At 36.6% G+C, this 19,718-nt stretch overlaps 1 protein-coding gene across 3 annotated transcripts in view; it reads right to left on the reverse strand.

The window, feature by feature from the left end:
* Positions 1-19,718, reverse strand: part of LOC125050805 (protein peste-like) — a 62,086-nt gene that overhangs the window by 15,931 nt on the left and 26,437 nt on the right. For all 3 annotated transcript variants that reach the window (XM_047650828.1, XM_047650827.1, XM_047650829.1), the window contains exons 2-3: positions 8,376-8,518; positions 844-982 (exon numbers count right to left, since the gene is read on the reverse strand). In XM_047650828.1, the coding sequence (XP_047506784.1) occupies positions 844-982; positions 8,376-8,495 (259 nt within the window). In that variant the 5' untranslated portion in view covers positions 8,496-8,518. The remainder of the gene's footprint in view (positions 1-843; positions 983-8,375; positions 8,519-19,718) is intronic.

The following is a 19,718-nucleotide window of genomic DNA, read 5'->3' on the forward strand; positions in this document are numbered from 1 at the left end:
GTAAGTAGGGGGTCTACCCAACACGGAAAAACATGGCAAGGGGTCTACGACACAAAAAAGTTTGGGGAACTCTGATCTAACCTAACCTTATATTTTATCCAGCTCCGACTCGGAATCTACAGTCAAATATGCAAACCAGGAGAAAACTAACTACGTCTTGGGGTGGTATGAAGGTTACAAAACGTGTTATGGTTTTTGTTAACATCGAAAACTTCTTTTATTTTCTATAATAATTTTCGGTTTGCAAGCCGGTTTTGGATAATTTATCCCGCTAACCACAGGGAAGGAAACTGTATCAATTTTGTTGTAAATGTTAGGTATACTGATTTAAATTATTCACTATTTTTGTGTATTTATTGTATGGCTGTTTCATTCTTATGTTTACATTATTTGTTTTGGCAATAAGGCGTTTATACATTATTTACTATATTGATGTGAAAATGTAAAACATTACCACCTTATTGATCAAAAACAAATCAGTCTCATTTCGTTTTGCTTTTTATTTATTTTTAATAATTCATTTATTTAACAAAATAAGCTACCATTACAGATTACTCGATAGAAAAAAACCACACAAAATAAAAATAAATAAATATTTACAAAAAGTCTATCTATTTCTCACAGTATAGGAACTAACATGAAGCAGACCTTAAACTCATCTGTCCCTTTTCAGCACAACGTAGAATTAATTTGACAGAAAAAGACGAATTTGATATTTAGTTTAAAAATTAGATTGAATTAATTTTAGGTAGTAAGTGTATTTGGGTCACGTAGAATGTTCTTAGTGTTGAATATGTTTGATATTGGTTATTTATAGTTGGAGCTTTCCTTAATAAATCTTACCTAACTCTTCCAAATTGGGAATCTCTTCCGGAAAGTTCTCCGGGTTGGTCCAGTTAAAAAGATACACCTCGAAGAAGAGAGGTACTGTCGGCGCCACCCAATCACGGAATGATCTTGCATCTGGTTTCAGGGCTACTTGCTGAAATCATTTAAATTTTGTTAACCTCAGTAAATGTTAAGAAACATGGTCATAAATATTTCGTATATCGATATCTACTTGGTATTATCGTTCGATTCCATTCATAATTTAAAGGCTGGGAACGAACTTGCGAACCCTCTGGCAATGGGCGGCGGTGGCACTTAACATCAGGTGAGCCCGTATGCTTTTGTTATATAAAAAAAATATATTGACCGAAAAAATCGAAAATAGTATATTATTATTTCGTTCGTTAAATTAGTTCCATTTCGAACCACGGCACTTTGAGCGCTGTATACCATGTGAATCGAATGGTCATTTCTAGTTTGTTTTACATTGATTGATTTATTTACAGCTTAGTCAAAGTCAAAATCGTTTATTCATATAAGTACCACAATGTACACTTATGAACGCCAAAAAAGACTTTAGATATATATATATATATATTGACGTTTTATATATATATATATACATGGCCAATCAACTAAAAATATTATACAATAATTAAGTATCTTTTATACAATTAACAGAAAACCTTGTGCTCATCAATCCAATCACTGCTAAGTATATTTTAAATCATAGTATAATTCCCTACGCTTCACAAACAGCCCTGCGATTCTGTAACTCACTTCACGAACTCACACAGCGGTTTTCGCATCGGCGGTCGCTCTCAAATCAGTCGTGAAGCAGTCATTTTATGATTTGGCATTCTGAAAAGGTGGGAGCTTGTAGTTTATTGTTTATCAGAATGCCAAATCATAAAATGACTGCTTCACGACTAATTTGAGAGCGACCGCCGATTCGAAAACCGCTGTGTGAGTTCGTGAAGTGAGTTACAGAATCGCAGGGCAGGTCAAGAAAACTATAGCTGCTAGCTGCGAGTAAGCGGAGAATGGGAGCTTCTTAACGCTGGATAATGCGAGTCGAATACACAGCAAAAACGTTATGTTTTCGGCAGCGGTGATAATTGATTGGAACGTACAAAATATAAAAATATATTTATTATGGAATATAAGATACAGGTATCACTTATTCCACGTCATTAAATTTGTATGGGTAGACATTCCTACTTATCGGCAAATAAGACGGTGTAGGCCGAGAGAAAAAGCCGGTACAAAACACCCTCGGTACTCTTTTAAAATATCAAATCATCATACAAAATGACTATGGCAAACATAGAAGACAGTAGAAGGAGGGAGATACGGTCCGCTCTTTACAGTCTCATTATCTCTCAGCAAGTATGAGCTTTCCGTTGCGTTATTAATTATGCTTAAACTTAATTTGTTCAAAGCTAAATCCCTATGAAGTTAGGATACCTACCATATGAGGCAGATGGTTTCGAGAATTAATCTTACTAATGACAAATAAAACACTAATATTGTTATAACTAAATGATTGTAAGAAATATCTTCTACTTACTCGATATTGTGTATGTTCAAGGAGCATGATAGCGAAACTTTTGTGTAAGAATATGTAAACATTAATATTTACGTATTTAATATAATAATAATTTTATATTTATCTTTCAATCCAAAAAGATCATTTCAATCGTAATGGCAGTCACATCAATCAAAATTAGCGAATTTATTTATTTTGTGATTATCGAAGCATATGTTTGAATACAAATAATGTCTAATTTATTCCAATAACGCGACAATTAGTCTGATTGATTTGAGGCCATAGATTAAGCTTATAGATTAATCTTTGATGTGTATTCATGGTCACATTTCAATTGGACCTGCGCATGCACTTGTGCTAATATGAGCTAGGGTAATTATGTTTAATTAAAAAAAACAGTGGCGCTATTCTTAAATCTAATGGGCTAGTAGGTGATCAGTCGACTTTTTGGGTCTAAGACATGTCGGTTTCCTCACGATGTTTTCCTTCACCGTTCGAGCAAATGTTAAATGCGCACATAGAAAAAAAGTCCATTGGTGCACAGCCGGGGATCGAACGCTGAAGCCACTACGCTGAAGACCTAGAGATACATTAGCGAAAGGGAGTCAGCGGAGACCTTGGCAAGAACCTTCTTCCCGGAAGACACTAGTGAGGATGAAACTGAAGACCACAAATTGATAAGAAGAAGAGCAAACACAGTAAATAAAGAGGGACATAACTTAGTCTATGATCCCCCTTTTACAATGACTGAACTCGAAACCGCCGCTCTCAGTTTCAACCCGAGGAAGGCCCCCGGAGAAGATGGCATAACGGCGGACATAAGTTGGCACGCGATAAACGCGGCGCCTAACTTATTCCTCACCGTCCTAAATAAATGCCTGGAGCTAGGGTACTTCCCCAAATTGTGGAAAAAGGCTACAATAATTGTATTGCGCAAACCTGGTAAGACAGATTATACAAACCCGAAGTCTTACAGACCCATAGGCTTACTACCTCTTCTAGGCAAAGTATACGAAAAAATGATAATCGCTCGGCTAAAGTGGCATCTAGTCCCGAAAACCTCGAAAATCCAATACGGATTCATGCCCCAGCGGAGCACTGAAGACGCCCTATATGACGCAGTCACACATATACGCGCAAAGCTGAAACAAAAGAAGATACTAACAATCGTATCACTCGATATAGAGGGCGCATTTGACAGCGCTTGGTGGCCGCAAATTAGAGTCCGACTGGCAGAAGAACAATGCCCATTAAAACTAAGGAAAGTAATGGATAGTTACTGAAGAAATACTGATAGTTACTGATAGAAACTGAAGTTTGCGCCACACAAGACCAAAGCCATGGTGGTGACGCGCAAACTGAAGTATGATACCCCACGGCTAAATATGAATAATGTACCGATACAGATGGATAACCACATTCGAATTCTCGGAGTTGATGTGGATGCTAGACTCACGTTTAACAGACATGTGGAGAGGGTATGCCGGAAGGCCATCCAGATATATAAGCAGCTGGCCAAAGCCGCGAAGATCGAATGGGGACTAAACCAGCAAGTTATCGCGACCGCGTACACTGCCGTTATTGAACCAATCGTAATGTATGCGGCCGCGGTGTGGGCTCCCGCGACAAATAAAATCTGTGTACGCAGAAAACTAAATCATCTTCAAAGGGGCTTTGCCCAAAAAGTAGCAAAAACTTATAGGACGACATCATTACACGCAGCAACCCTACTGGCCGGGATACTTCCACTAGACCTCCGTATTCAAGAAGCCGCTGCCTTATACGAGATAAGAAGGGGGGTCAGCACGGAAATACTGGAGGGCGAAGAATTAGAGAGGAGAGTGAAATACGTAGATCTCCCACACCCGGCGAAACAAACAAAACTGGACTACAAGATGCTCACCAATCCGGAAGAAATCGAAGGACACGGCGGCACACAAATCTATACGGACGGCAGCAAAACAAGTATAGGAGTGGGTGCCGCTTGGACGGAATGGAAAGATGGAATGGAAATAAATAGCAAGATGATTAAGATGGCGCCCCACTGCACAGTTTTTCAAGCTGAATTGACGGCACTACGAAACGCGACTAGCCACATAAATAAAAATAAGCGTGACGCTAAAATATACAGTGATTCTAGGTCAGCATTAGATGCTATTGTGAGTGGACGATCTCTCGATCCCCAGGTAGCCGAGATCCGCCGGAGCCTGGAAGAGTGCCGCAAAAGAGGAACTCATATAAGCCTCTTCTGGGTAAAGGCGCACGTTGGTACGCCAGGGAACGAGAGGGCGGACACGTTAGCAAAAGAAGCGGCGGAAAGACTAAGGTCAAAACCTGAATACGCCGCATACCCCCTGTCATATGTAAAACATCAGATAAGGCAAAAGACTCTAGATGTATGGAATGAACGCTACCTGGGGGGTGAAACAGCTGGAACTACAAAATTATTTATCGCAAATGTTAGAACTGCGTACAAATTAATAAAAGAGAAGCGTTTCACACCCCAGATGGCGCAAATTCTTACAGGGCACGGAGCCTTTGCACATTACCTTCATAGGTTTAAAATTAGGACAAGCCCAGCATGTGACTGCGGCGATGAAGAACAAACAGTAGAACATGTGCTCATACATTGCCCTATTTTCGCATCGTCCAGGCACGACCTGGAGCAACAAATGCAGATGACTGTAGACCGTAACGGCCTACAGGACATGTTAATAAAGCACAGATCGTGCCTGGAACGGTTCTGCGAAAAAATTGTGGAATATAAAAAGGCGGCAAATAAAACCCCAAGAACGGGTCTCGCGAGGAATTGCGTCCCGGCTCGCCCATGAATATTGTTAACAAAAATATTACAGATGTAGCCGGGGCGTCTTTCGCGAGACGTGTGATGTGCAAAGGTCCCTGGACAATATGGCAGGGGAGTAGAAAAGTGATATATTATAAAAAAAAAAAAAAAAAAAAAAAAAGCCACTAGGCCAACACTGCTCTAATAATAATGTTTAATTAGTTTCTGTTATATCATTGGAAGTATTTTGCATTGATAGCTCTATTATCTATTGTTTATAAAGGTGATAGATAAACATTTGTAGGTACTTCAACATCTAGGAAACGAAATAAATAATATTAATTTTACGAATTTTTAACTAATAATGTTTTCATAATCGTATCAATAAATCTGTGTCTTTCCGCCCCAGGTCCTTGGTTCAATTCCCGGCGAAGAAAATTGTTTCAGGTCAAAAAACTCGGTTGGTTGGAAAAAAATATCTATAGAGATGTGGTAATGGGATTGACCCATGTGCATACGTAAAATTAAATAAGTTAGTTAAAAAAATCGAATTAAATTTTCAAAAATGCTTAAAATACCTAAATGTTTACGTCTCGTTAAAAGTTTTTCAAAAGTTGTGATCTCTCTATCTTTAGCTAAATTGTCATTTTATAGTTTTATCAAAGCAATTCCTATCAAATAGCATTTTGAAAATTCTGCGAATTCAATTCGAGCGAAGCAAGAATTTAATTATATAAAAGCTTTTTACTTAAAGCGAAGAATGTACGAATACAAACATTCGTCAAAAAAAATAATTTTAAAGTACTCTAGAGAAATGGTTATTGTTTGTAATAGATAAACTTTAAAACCACTGAACAGAATTTATTCTCCTATATTAGATAAGATAGAATGTGTAGAATGTCAAAAAGGATCAGAGTCGTTCTTTGCAACTTCTAATAGCGACAACGAAACAGAACCTGGCGGTGTTGTATGCAAATTTGATGTATTTCTCAAAACTCATTGAGATTGAGATCTCTGACGGTATCACTACTGGAATCTACACAATTCTTTGGACACATTAATAATGTTGAAAAAACGAGAAATAAATATATCTTCACTCTTTGATCTCTACGGGTATCGAATTGGAAACTACTCTTTGTGCTGAAGTCCATTTAATGAGGGCTATATTGCAAGCCCTGTTAGCATAGCTTTTTTGTGCGATTTTCATCCTTGAAGTAACTTACAAATCCTGACCAATGCGCATTTCCTCGCTTGAAGAAAAACGTCGTACAAACCGACGTGCCATAGACCCAAAAATTTGACAGGCTGTGTCAAGCACGGAAGGCCGAACTTAATTGCATTCATGGAAAAAGGTGATCAGGAAATAGATACAGAAATAGGCCGAATACCAAAGGTTGAAGCGCCACGGGATTTTTAAATGCTACATTGTGACATCATGCTACGTGTGTGCATGTGCTATTTTAGTATAGTAGTTTTATTCTAGGAGTACATTGTCTTCACATATTATAATTATTTAACTAATGTATACAAAATATTGTAAAACCTAAAAGAGTAAGCATAGTAAACTTAAAAGAGTAAGTGTGGAGTTTCTTTCCCATTCTTCTATCTTCACACGAAACTATCTTTTGGAAGGAGCGACTAGAATCATCTTTATGTTTTATTTAACGTTCAAATGTGCCATTTTAGGTGGTCTAATTTTGATAGGCCGGGAGATAGTGACACAAAATAGTGGGTCATTTGTACCAGTATGGCGGTTCTTCAGGGGTCTTATTACGAAATGAAAAGAAGAAAAATGATGGTCATAGCGCTGGTAACGGCGGCCCAAGCGCGTGGGCGCTGTCGAACTCTCAAATATTGCGTCTGTGTTCTATTGTATGACATAATCTCTATACAGATCTCTATCGACATAATACGACGTTCTGAGTACATGCCAAGCAGATCCATTTAATGACAGTCTCCATGTCTTCAGGCGTAAGATGCTGCAGCCACTGTTGATCCGTGACCAATAGTGATAATTGCAAAGTAGAAAATTATAGTTTTTTTTTAATATATATATTTGTAAATTGCACGTTTGTATTTTTTTTATCTAGTTTGTTTTTTACTTTTAATGTTTAAGTTATTTTCTCTTCTACATTGTAATGTTTCCCTTTAACTGTTGTGCACACTTGTTATTGATGCACATGCATGTATCTTGTTTTCTATGTCATGTGTTTGTATGTGTTTCGTTAGAGTGCCTTTTAAAATAAAAAAAATGACATGGACTTAATGTAATCTAATGTAGAACTCGAATATAGGAAGAAATCTATTTTTTTATTTTTTTTATTATAACTGTTACTAGTCTGTGCAAACAAATTGTACAAATGTTTCTGAAATTCAAAGTTATAGCAGAAAAAAGATTATATAACCATAAACTGGCCACAGGTAATTTGTTATAGACATTTATTATACAGTGCAATGAAGAACTATAGTGTCTCTTTGTCTATTCACCATGTACCTATTATTATTTTATACCATTGACAATCAAACCTCCAACGACAATTTTCGAAAATCGAAAATTAAACTGGATATTTTAATGTCAATTAATCAAGGTTTTTATTAATTTGTTGTTAACTTTTTCAAAATGACATTCCGGTGCATAAACATTTTATATTATCTTCCACTTTATTCATGGCAATTAAGATTTTTGTTGATTGCCAAAAATATAAAACAAAAGTTCACATTAAATTTAAACGCTTATATAGGGGTCGGGGGAGACGAGAACGAATTAATTATGATGGGAGTAATATCAGTTGCCGTGTTTCTGCTAGTTCTGTGTATTTCATATTTGACAATTCACCTATAACATCCTTTGGATTGTCAATTTTCTAAATAAAAAAAACTAGTATCTGTTTCGAAATCATATTTTTTCTTAACAGACTTGTATAGATACCGGCAAACTTCTTGAGCATTAAACAAGGCAGTGGGGGAAAGTTTGCGCAACTGGGACACAAACGTTACCTGATTTATTAATCACGCGATCGACACATTTCTTTCTCCCGCCCCCCCCTACCAGTGATACCTAAAAATCGCTTCTGCACAGGCAAGGACATTTGTTCAAGATTTTTGCCAGTATCTGTAATCAGCCTTCTGGGTCTAACATATGCCGTACATTTCTAGCAGTTTCGAACACGACATTTGGTTGAGAGACGCTTAAGCCACTTATTATAGACTTACAGAGGTGAAAACAGATTCGAAGATGGAGTTCCACGAGAGCGCGGCGGCGAGCGCAGCAGTGCCCAGTAGTGCGGCGCAAACGCATGCCGCGCGCCGCCACTGCGCCGCCCGCAGCCGCATGGCGCACGCGAACACACTCGGACCTGAAATTTACAATACAAAATATTTATTCTGTAACTCACTTTTCGAACTCTCACAGCGGTTTTCGCAGCGGCGGTCTCGCTCAAATCAGTCGTGAAGCAGTTCTTGAAATAAATGATGGGTTGAGAGGCATATTAAGTTCAGTTTAAGTTTGTATATGTTACACCTAAAATATTTGGGACCAGTTTAAGTTAACGTTGTATTTTTCTTATGTATAGATGCCAACTTACATGCCATGATCTAAAGCAGTGTTCCCCAACGTGGGGCTCTCGCTCCAAAGGTGTGCAATTTGATTGTTAAAGGGGGGCTTTTCGAAAATGTATTGTTTATTTATAATAACTATTTTGAATTTCAGTTTTACATTATTATTTTTTAATCTTTTTTAAAATTATATTTAACAACTCACAATATTATCTGATATACACTAACAATCTACAAAAATTTAAACTAACTATTTTTAAAAATTATCTACGTAAAAGTATTCTACAGTTAAACAAAATAGTCAACACTTTTTTTTGCTCGGATGTGTACAATGTGCAAACTTTCCGCCCCTCCCTTGTTTAATGCTCAAGAAGTTTGCCGATATCTGTACCTACTGTGTTTCGTTAACAATTTACAAGTAATTTCTTCCTAAAGCTGATCATTTATAGACCAGTGCCGATAATTTTTGAAACCAAAAAAAATTACAGTAGGATGAAACCCATTAGAAAAGCAGGGGAATATGATCAAAATGAAAGGAAAAATAGATTACGGTCGATGTGAGGTCGGGAAGGGGTAAGGGGGGGAGGTTTAAGGGTAAAAAACGGTTTATCTCGATTTCCGGCAAAACTAAAAGTCATATCGAAGAACACTAAATGGCAAAGTTGTAGGTCATAAAAAGATCTACAACTTTTGTATTCACACATTTTTCACATAACCTCAAAATTTATGTGAAAAATTAAAAAAACAACTTTTTGCTTTTTTATTTCTATCTTTTACAAAAATTAATTTTTTTTAAACAAAATTTGGTGAAAACTTACCTTATTATGTCCCAAATATACTGTAATTTATTCGATTAAAAATATTTATTTTTTCACCTTATTTTGAATTAATATCGAAAAAACACCCTAATTTTCAATCGAAAATTCTGACGTCAAAATTTCAGCTTTTTTCAAAAAGTTGGTGTGCTTTCAGTTTGTTGAAATCTCTACTTTCCTATGGTAAAAAAAAATATATATATTACCATAGTAAATCTTCTCAGAAAATGCAAAAAATCGTATGCAGTAACGCCCAGACCCGTCATCCCCTTCCCTACTTCTCTATGAATCTTCTTTAAATTATAATAAGATGCCTATTTAATACTATTTTAAGATAACTTATATATACCTGAGTGACCTAAAAAAAAAATGTTAGCCTTTAGATGGGCTAAAATTTTCGTATTTCTAGCGAATAACTAGATGAAGCAGATACAACAAAAAAATAAAAATAAATAAATATCACCTTTAGTAATTATTACATACTATAAGTGACAAACGTATAATTTTTTCGTAAAAAGTTGGTCCCTGTGGCAGTGTACTATCTACCAGGCCCCAACTTAAATCTTTAATAAGCGCCTGTGCACTTGAACCCCACGGCCCAGGAGTCTCTGCTCCAAAGGGAACAACACCGAAGTTGGAGGAAAGACTCTCATATTTGTGCCGTTTATTATTTTCTGGCTGCTCTGTGGCCAACCCAGCTTTTTTGCTTGTCCGAAGGAGGTGAGATGGGGCAAACCTGCAAGAGAGCGGCGTATAACGTCGTTGAGCGCGGCCTGGCGAAAAAACGATCTGCACTCTTTTGGCAATGTAGGCCATGGTGTCCAAGGCTACTTACTTCAAAGCCACAGAAACACTTATGGGGAGTACATATGAGCACTCCTAAGCGGAGGCCGATGGCAATGCGAAGTGATTCAGGGTCCAAAGGGTGCCGGTGAAGGATATGTAATAAACCAATAACCGGCTTTCCTAGACCCCACAGCCACCAACCTTGCGCGGTCTTTTATCAAAACTTGAACAAATAACTTTTGGAATTCAGATGCTAATCACGTGTTTCTCGTATCTGCTAAATCCGCAATCTCGTAGTTTGTAGCATAAGATCTAAGGATTTTACCACTGATTTGTGAGCAGATGATATACTTTTTAAAAAGTTCACATTTATAAGAATAAGAAATCCTTATAAATGTGTATTTTATTCTAATATTTTTTCAAAGTGTATTAAAATATTTATAAATGTATAATAAACACTAAAATATGTATAATTGTTGCAAGTCCTTTATTCAGTTTTTGTTACTGAACATTATTCTATAATCTATGATTGTTTTAATATAAGGACTGTGATATTTCGTGGTTTTATTTGCCCTATAACTCTCTTATAGGCGTTAGGCGATTAAAAAGAGTGGCGGAGAGTTTATTGCCAGTTCTTCTCTTCTGTTCTACGCCCTTGATTTGAGAACTGGCAGTAAATGTAAAATTAGAAGTGTACAATGATACCTATATGAATAAATGATTTTTTTTCTTTACTTTATTTGGTAGACAAAAGGAGACTTTCTCTAACCTATGACTCGCACAAATTAATAATTTTTGTAATTTTTTAAAGCTTCCTACACAAAATGCAATGGCATTGCTGTTAGAAGTAGCCATAGTTTTTACTAAGTATTCGACACTCGAATATGCTAGCCATCCCAAGATGTCCTATCTGAGCTATTTTAATATCAAAATTATTGCGATCCTACCGATTCAACAGTAAAAAAGCAAATGCAAAAAAAAGTTGTTACATTTTAATAGTTTAATTCGTAAGCTTGCATTCGATCATACCGACAGAAACATTAATATATGCAAAGATATCGGCTTTAGTGTTTCGTGTATGACGGGAGATATAATTAAGATAAGGATTCGGAAAAAACAATTTGAATTGTAAATTTCTTCATTGATATAATATTTAAATAATACTGCATTTAAATGTAGGCGTGAGAAAAATAAGGACCGAACAAAATTAACAGGTTTAAACCATTAGCGACTATGTAAAAATATTTTAAATCTACTTGAGATATTGAGATAAGTCATGAGGAAATGTCGTCGCGTGCGCCGTTTTTCATACATTACAATGAATATCTTCTATCCATAGATTAGCACTTGAGAATGTGCGGCTCTCAGCCCTGAGTTGATTTATAAAGAGGTCATACATTTTAATTTACAAAGCCATACCTGCGAGTCAGACCAAATTCACATTCTTTATACAACTATAATGTATTGGGAATCATCTTCATCAGCCCATTTCCACTGGCCTCCCTGCTTTCACTGGGAGCCAACCTTCCTGACGATATCAGTCTACCTAGTCTGTGTCGGCGGCGCGGTCTTTTCTTCTGAAGAGGTCACCATTCAAGCCATCGATTCCTGTCCCCGCGCTCTATGTGATATGCCAAGCATTGCACGTTCCATCGCTTGCTGCGTGACTCAGGCATTCCGCCGTGCGTTGAGTGAGGATTTTGGTGTCGGCTTCATTCGACAGCCAGGACGCACTGATTTTGAGTGCTATTGAGAGGGGTTACCTCATCATTCGCTCCAAAAGCTGCCCATTCCTGCGAAATACGTCTCTCGACTTCAGATTGACTTTCACATCCCAGTGAAATCGTGCCCAAGATATACTGTTCTATATAGCGGTAGTTGTTGTTCTGGTTTCTTCGATCTTTGTCATAGTCTTAGTAAAGTTCATGTTTAGGGCCCATTTTCGCTGGCTTAACACGCTAACCATGGTCCGAACCATCAAAATTCAAATTCAAATTCAAAAATCATTTATTCACGTAGGTAACACAATGTACACTTGTGATGCGTCATTAAAGAAATACATATTAATGCTTCTAATTTTACATTTACTGCCACTTCGCAAATCAAGGGCGTAGAACGGAAGAGAAGAACTGGCAATAAACTCTCCGCCACTCTTTTTAATCGCCATGTTTTTTTTTTTTTTACACAACGTTTGTAAGGAGCTGCAACCATTACACCATGTTCCACATGACATCTTAAGTAATTCCTCAGTGTTATCAGCGAATAAGACTTTCATCAGCACATCTCAAGTTTGTAAGTCTTTATCCGTCTATGTTAATTCCCCATCCACGGTAACATCTTAAAAACTTTTTCAAGAGCCGCTGTAAAAAGTTTCGGGGAGATAGTATCTCCCTGTCCTACTCAGCGCTCCAGCCAAATCTTATTTGTTTTATCGTGTAACATAACATTGAAAGTGCTTCAAAATGTATCGTTGGTCAATTCTGCAAAACTTTTCTCTACAGCCCATGCTTCTGTGAATGTGATGGTGATATTTGTTACATTTCTGGATAAGGGTCTTAATTGTTTGCAGGTGATCGCAAGTTCTGTATATAACCCGTTCTAAATCCAGTTTGCTCCTGTGGTTGATACGCGTCTAGTATATTGTTCAGTCTAGGCACTTCGTAAAAAGTGTTCCAAGAACTGAGTGGAATTTGTCGAGAGCAGCCTTAAGCAATTCTGAGATTACGTCGTCTTCCCCTGGCACTCGCCCATTTTTACAGTAGCGTTCAGCTTTTTCTTATAGGACAAGGAGCACACGGTCAGGAGGCTCATCTAATGTTAAGGGATACCGCCGCCCATGGACACTCTCAACGCCAGAGCGCTCGCGAGTGCGCTGCCGGGCTATTAAGAAGTTCGCTCTTTTCTTGAAGGATCCTAAGTCGAATTTGATATACTTCAGTGAGCAGCTGGGTCCGCATAAAGTTGAACCAGCTTGCAGTAGCTAGTTGGAATTCTGCGACCGTTACTTTATTGAGGATTATGTTACTTTATTTTCAACGATGATGGAAAAAATTAAAGGAAAATGTCGTATCGTACGTAACTGGAGCCTGGTTTAACGTTTTGTTTCAAAAAATCTTAGGGTAGGGTATATCAGAGTCTTCCTTTTCACACGTACCACAACCACACCACGTGGCCGGGCGTATATTTTGTATTGAAAAAAAATAGGACTATTCACACGTACCACATTTTGCAGTCGTTATCGACCGTGTGTGTGATAACGTCCACATTGCAACCACAACGCGACCACCAACGGCACTGCGAACTAGTGGCCGACCACATCGCAAACAAAACGTTGCGTAGACGCAACGACAGTGCGCGCCCGCCGCTTTTGCCCTCCCCCGGTTCATTCATTCTGCGTTCGACTTTGGACGAAAGGTGACAATGTTTCCTCTTCGAGTTTGGTTCTTTAGGTCCAAGTCAACTCCGGCTTTCATTGCGGAAACACGTTCCGCAGCTGTGTCTGCACACGACGTAACCGCATCACAACTACTGGCCACAATGCAACCACATCGACATTTTGTCGGTACCACAACGCAACTACAAAAAGCTGCAGCGACACTATTCACACGTAACCACTGCTTCACAGCATTTTATCGTTGCGACGTGGTGTGGTTGTGGTACGTGTGAAACAGCCTTAAGCTTAGCCTTAGCTAACGATGTGTGTCTGTTCTAACAGTGTTGGCTCCAGCGAGCGACTCTCATCCCTGACCTGTGCACCAATGGACTTTGTGTCTATTTGCGATTTAACATTCACTCGAACGGTGAAGGAAAACATAGCGAAGAAACCGTCTAGCCTTAGACCCAAAAAGTCGCGGCGTGTGTCAGGCACAAGAGGCTGATCACCTACTTCCCCATTAGATTGACAAATGATCATAAAACAGTTACAGAAATCTCCCAGACCTAAAAAGGTTGTAGCGCCACTGTTCTTTTTCTTATATAGCTGTTATTTTGGTTAGTTGAACGGGATAATCAGCGACTTTTTTTAAAATATCTATTAATGGGGGAACACTACCACCAAACTAACGCTCGTAAACCCGCGGGGTTAGTTAATAGTGCAACAATATAATTTGTTTTACATAATGACACTAGAAGACATTATGTATACTTTTATAGCGATATAGATCAACATAATTATTTTCCGTAGGAATTATTTCGTAATAGTTTGCATAATTGTGTTAGATATTTTAAATAAATGCAGATTTAATTTTAAATGTTAATAGATATAATATAATATAATTCACGATTTATGCAAAAATTTTGTGCTATTATGTTAATTAGCAGCCGCCCGATTTTTAATGGAAAATGTAAGTTTTTGTACGAGGCGTAAATTTATCTTTGAACGACCGCATCAATGAACTTCACGATGTGTGGCTGTAGTAAGTGATCTTGTTAACACGAATAAAATTATAATCAAGATGCAGGAGATAATTTGAATATTATCGATTTCATTCTTTTTATATGTGTTTTGCAGATTAGTTTAATGTTCCTCCTTTTTTATTTGATTCTTGTTCACGCTTTTTTGTATAATTTGATTTGTAGTCACTTATTATAGGGATGGAACAATTTTAAATTTTGTATATTTTTTATTATTATTATATTTTTCACTTGTTATTGATGCACATGCATGTATCTTGTTTTCTAAGTTATGTGTTCTCTTTAAGCGTTTGTATGTTTTTCGTTAGTGTGCCTTTTAAAATAAAATAAAATAAATAAATAAATTATTAGGGCGAGTATGTAGACCATAAGTTTCACATCAATTATAAATAACTTATTATTATGACACTTTGTTAATATTTTGTGACATTATGAATTTTAATATGACATTTACATGCCTATTTTTATATTGCTGATCGTGCGGATTTTTATAATTAATTGATCTAAACGTACCATTCTTTGCAAATAAACGATTTAATTATCTATTTATTTAAAACAAAACACAACAACAAAAACATTGAGGGTAACAAAACACTAAAGTACCACACTGACTCCGTGCGACCCAAAAAGTCCGTCCCTTAGTCATGGCCTAACTAAAAATTTTGATAAAGTGAGATTTAAAATGTTCCCCATGAATTCCCCAGCGGTTAGCGCTGAGAGAGAAGCAAGGAAAATAATAACACGTCATTTATTTGCCCATCTCTCACACGCGCCCGATATTACGATCTTAAGGCCGATTTACATTATCTTAGTGTTTAGGAGAGTGCTTTAGTACAACTTGAAAGGCAAGTTCTTTAGCGTAGCGTTTACTAAAGCAAGTAGCGTTTACATGTTTCAACTAAAGTACTATCCTAAAGCACTCTCCTAAACACTAAGATAATGTAATTCGGCCTTTACTGAAATAAGTTACTAATTAGTAAGAAGTCAGACTTGCCAAACGGCTTATACTGTTTATACCGTATACTGTTTATATTTATGTACGACAAAAAATAGAGATTCATTCGATCCAATTCGCTACATCCGTGTTTGTTTCGATATAAAGTTAATTTGTAGGTCTTAATAGATATTGTCAAAAACTACAACAAGAAATTATTCCTAACTGATTATGTATTTCAAATTTTTGTCATATTTTTTGTACTATAAGCCCATATGGTACCAACTTAAATAAATATCTTCAAAAATTTATCAAAATTTAAATTAATTTTCACAGCTTCGTATATTGACATTATATCAAATCTGCATAATCATGACTTTATTCAAAAACAAGCCGGATCATTTGTTACACACAAATGAAAATCTTTAAACGCGATTTCCCAAATTTTTCTTCGAATTATGGAGGAAGGAGCGAAGGTGTTGGATGCGGCCGTACCGGAAATTAAGGGGAGAGGTCTATGTCCAGCAGTGGACTTCAACAGGCTAACACAAATCTATATGTTTTTATATGATTAGAATTGAGCATGCGTTTTTCCGGATAAAATTTTCTTCCTAAGGGCGACAGACAGCCCCATGTGCAGAGGCTGTTTCAGCCAGTGGCGTAACTAGACCTTCTGGGGAAAATTCTTTTGATGCCGCCCTTTCAGTTAAAATAGTCACGTTGTACTCAGTTTAAATAAACTTCGAGATTTTCAGCGTACTCAATTACACGTTGTATATGTCCCACTAATGGCCATAAGACTCCTCTCTAGGCGAGAGGGAATGTTCAATGCGTATTGGAGACTTCACATTCATCCAAAGAACATAATATCTCTTGGGCAGAGGCCCTCTTGGGTCGGGGGCCCGTGGCATTTTGCCAGCCCTACCACCCTATTGTTACGCCAATGGTTTTAGCGCAGAGGATGCACCACGCATTCCAATACTACGTGGGTGACTGATCCCACATAGTCCTGGAATGCGTGGCTGTGGCTAACCAACGTACAGAAATCCTTGGAGCAGGTTGCTCCGTGAAGCCTGCGAAGTGCCCAGGAGTCTTCTGTGCTTTTGGAAGGAGTTAGGCTTAGTTAGCCAGGACTTTACGCAAAACGGACCTTGTGAGAGTCTAAGTGAGGAAACTGAGTCCAGGAACCCTTTAAACCTCTTTCTAAGTGCGCTAACATGCTGCTATGTAGAAAAATATCCGCATGTCTTAGGGTAAGACTTAGTCAAGATATGAAGGTATGACGGATTTCGTACATGAATACAGTGTTGACTTTCTTAACTTAGTCTCGAACCAGAGGAGAGAGTGAGAGAGCGTAGAGATCATGAGAATAGCCTTAGTAAGATCAGGTTATGCTTTAGCGCAAAATTCTTACTCCTGTCAAAAATTTATTGGAATTTGACATACAGGTGTTATAGTACTTAAACTCAGACCCAAAAATATAACGACGAGTGTCTATTCTAGTCTAGTTAGGTATTCATATAAAACTATACAGAGTCATAAAGTGTTGGAGCGCCCAGTAGGTTAGTTACGTAAACACCTTAAAAGTGGGTTAATGATAGTTTAACTGGTATAACTACTAGTTTTTAATGTAATAAAATTATCGCAGCATGTCACGTGCTTAACCCATATATAACTATTATAGCAAGACACTTCAAACCATCGTTTAATTTAAATAATACATATGTAAATAAGAGTTATTTATTATAATGTGTGTTTAAATTATTTAAATCACTTTTGTGTTGATGAGTTATTTATTATTTTTATATTCACTATTTGGCACCAAAAATGGAAAATAAAAGGTAGTGACGCGAAGTCAGTACACGTGACCTTCACCCTTAGAAGAGGAGACTGCCCATCTGTAAATTTGGACCAATGTATTCAGCCCCACAGCGACCATGTAAGATATCTTTGCTCACACATTGATCGTGGAATAACGTGGAGGCACCACATCAATTATACTGGATGCTAGGCAGAAACACTTGACTGTATCTAGACAACATTTGGACATATGGCCTCAAACTGTATGGTGGGCAAGTGATACCAACATAAATATACTCCAGTTTTAAGGGTAAAAAACGGTTTATCTCGATTTCCGGCAAAACTAAAAGTCCTATCGAAGAAAATTAAATGGCAAAGTTGGAGGTAATAAAAAGATCTAAAACTTTTGTATTGACACATTTTTCACATAACCTCAAAATTTATGTGAAAAATTCAAAAAAACAAGTTTTTGGTTTTTTATTTTTATCTTTAACAAAAATATTTTTTATTTAACGAAATTTGGTGAAAACTTACCTTTCTATGTCCCAAATACACTGTAATTTATTTGATTAAAAATATTTATTTGTTCACCTTATTTTGTATTAATATCGAAAAAACACCCTAATTTTCAATCGAAAATTCTGACGTCGAAATTTCAGCTTTTTTCAAAAAGTTGGTGTGCTTTCAGTTCGTTGAAATCTCTACTTTCCTATGGTAAAAATATATATATATATTACTTTACTAAATCTTCTCAGAAAACGCAAAAAATCGTATGCAGTAACGCCCAGACCTGTCATCCCCTTCCTTACTTCTCTATGAAATACGAAAATTTTAGCCCATCTAAAGGCTAATTTTTTTTTTTTTTAGGTCACTCAGGTATATATAAGTTATCTTAAAATAGTAATAAATAGGCATCTGATTATAATTTAAAGAAGATTCATAGAGAAGTAGGGAAGGGGTTAATGGGTTTCATCCTACTGTAATTTTTTTTGGTTTCAAAAATTATCGGCACTGGTCTATAGGTGACAGTGAGATATTTGTTTATGTATTTTCGTTTCCACAAATGAATTCCGCACAATCAGTTAAGTTTTAAAATAAGTAAGACTTATTAGCAAAAGTGATAATCAATGGCAAAGGTTATAGAGATTACTTAATCAAAATGTAGTATTGGAATTTAATTTAAACGAACATATATAGAGTTTATATAAAAGAATAATTTATCTTTTACAGAGCATTTTTCAATTAAACTTTATCAGGAGTCAGCGAGAGATCTAGTTGACAGACAACAATTTGATGTATCGTATATTTTCAAATACCGGTTAGTTGTAAATTCCAGCTCTGCGGCAAGAGACATCGATTACATTTAAACAAGCGTTAATCATTATATAAATAACAGAAATTGGTGTTAGTAACAATTTTAGTAAATTTTTGTGTAGGATAGGAACTATGATTTCCGTTTTTTTATGTAGAACAGGGGTAAAACGGGCAGTAAGCTCAGTAACAATCTCAATGCCAGAAGGTTCGCGAGTGCGTTGCCAGCCTTTTAAAAATTGGTAGGCTCTTTTCTTGAAGGACTCTAAGTCGAATTGGTTCGGAAATACTTCAGTGGGCAGCTGGTTCCTAGTGGTGGTGCGCGGCAAAAACTGGCTTAAGAAACGCGCAGTTGTTGAACGACTGTATTCTGTCTTGACGTCCGATAATGAAACTCAGCTGCAGCCGTATGCCAAAGCGCTAAGTTTTGTTGCTGAAACCACCCTAAGTTTGATTTCTAATATAGATAATACTACTACTTAAATGTATTTAATACTTTTTTTTTTTTATTTGTCTCCTTTGAAAGCCTCATAAATCCAATTAGATAATCTATTTCTTTATCTAATTTATAATAGAATGTTTTTATTTAAAATGTCTCAATCTAATCAAAAAAAATTATATCTATTCTAAAACGGTTTTAGTAGATACGCGAGTCTAGAATTATATATATCTATATTATCTATGTAACGTCATTTACTACAAACATAATATTATCTAATATATAAAATTATTTATTTATTTATTACCAGCTCAATGGCCAAACTTAGACTAAAAACAATAAAATACAATTAAGATTTACAAAATTTGCAATTATTATTATAGGTTAAGAATATTGTAAATACTGTTTAATGTATATTGAGCAGTGTTGGCCTAGTTGCTTCAGCGTGCGACTCTCATACCTGAGGTCGTAGGTTCGATCCCCGGCTGTGCACCAATGGACTT

The sequence above is a fragment of the Pieris napi genome, chromosome 7 (genome assembly GCF_905475465.1).
Source record: "Pieris napi chromosome 7, ilPieNapi1.2, whole genome shotgun sequence".
NCBI lineage: Eukaryota > Metazoa > Arthropoda > Insecta > Lepidoptera > Pieridae > Pieris > Pieris napi.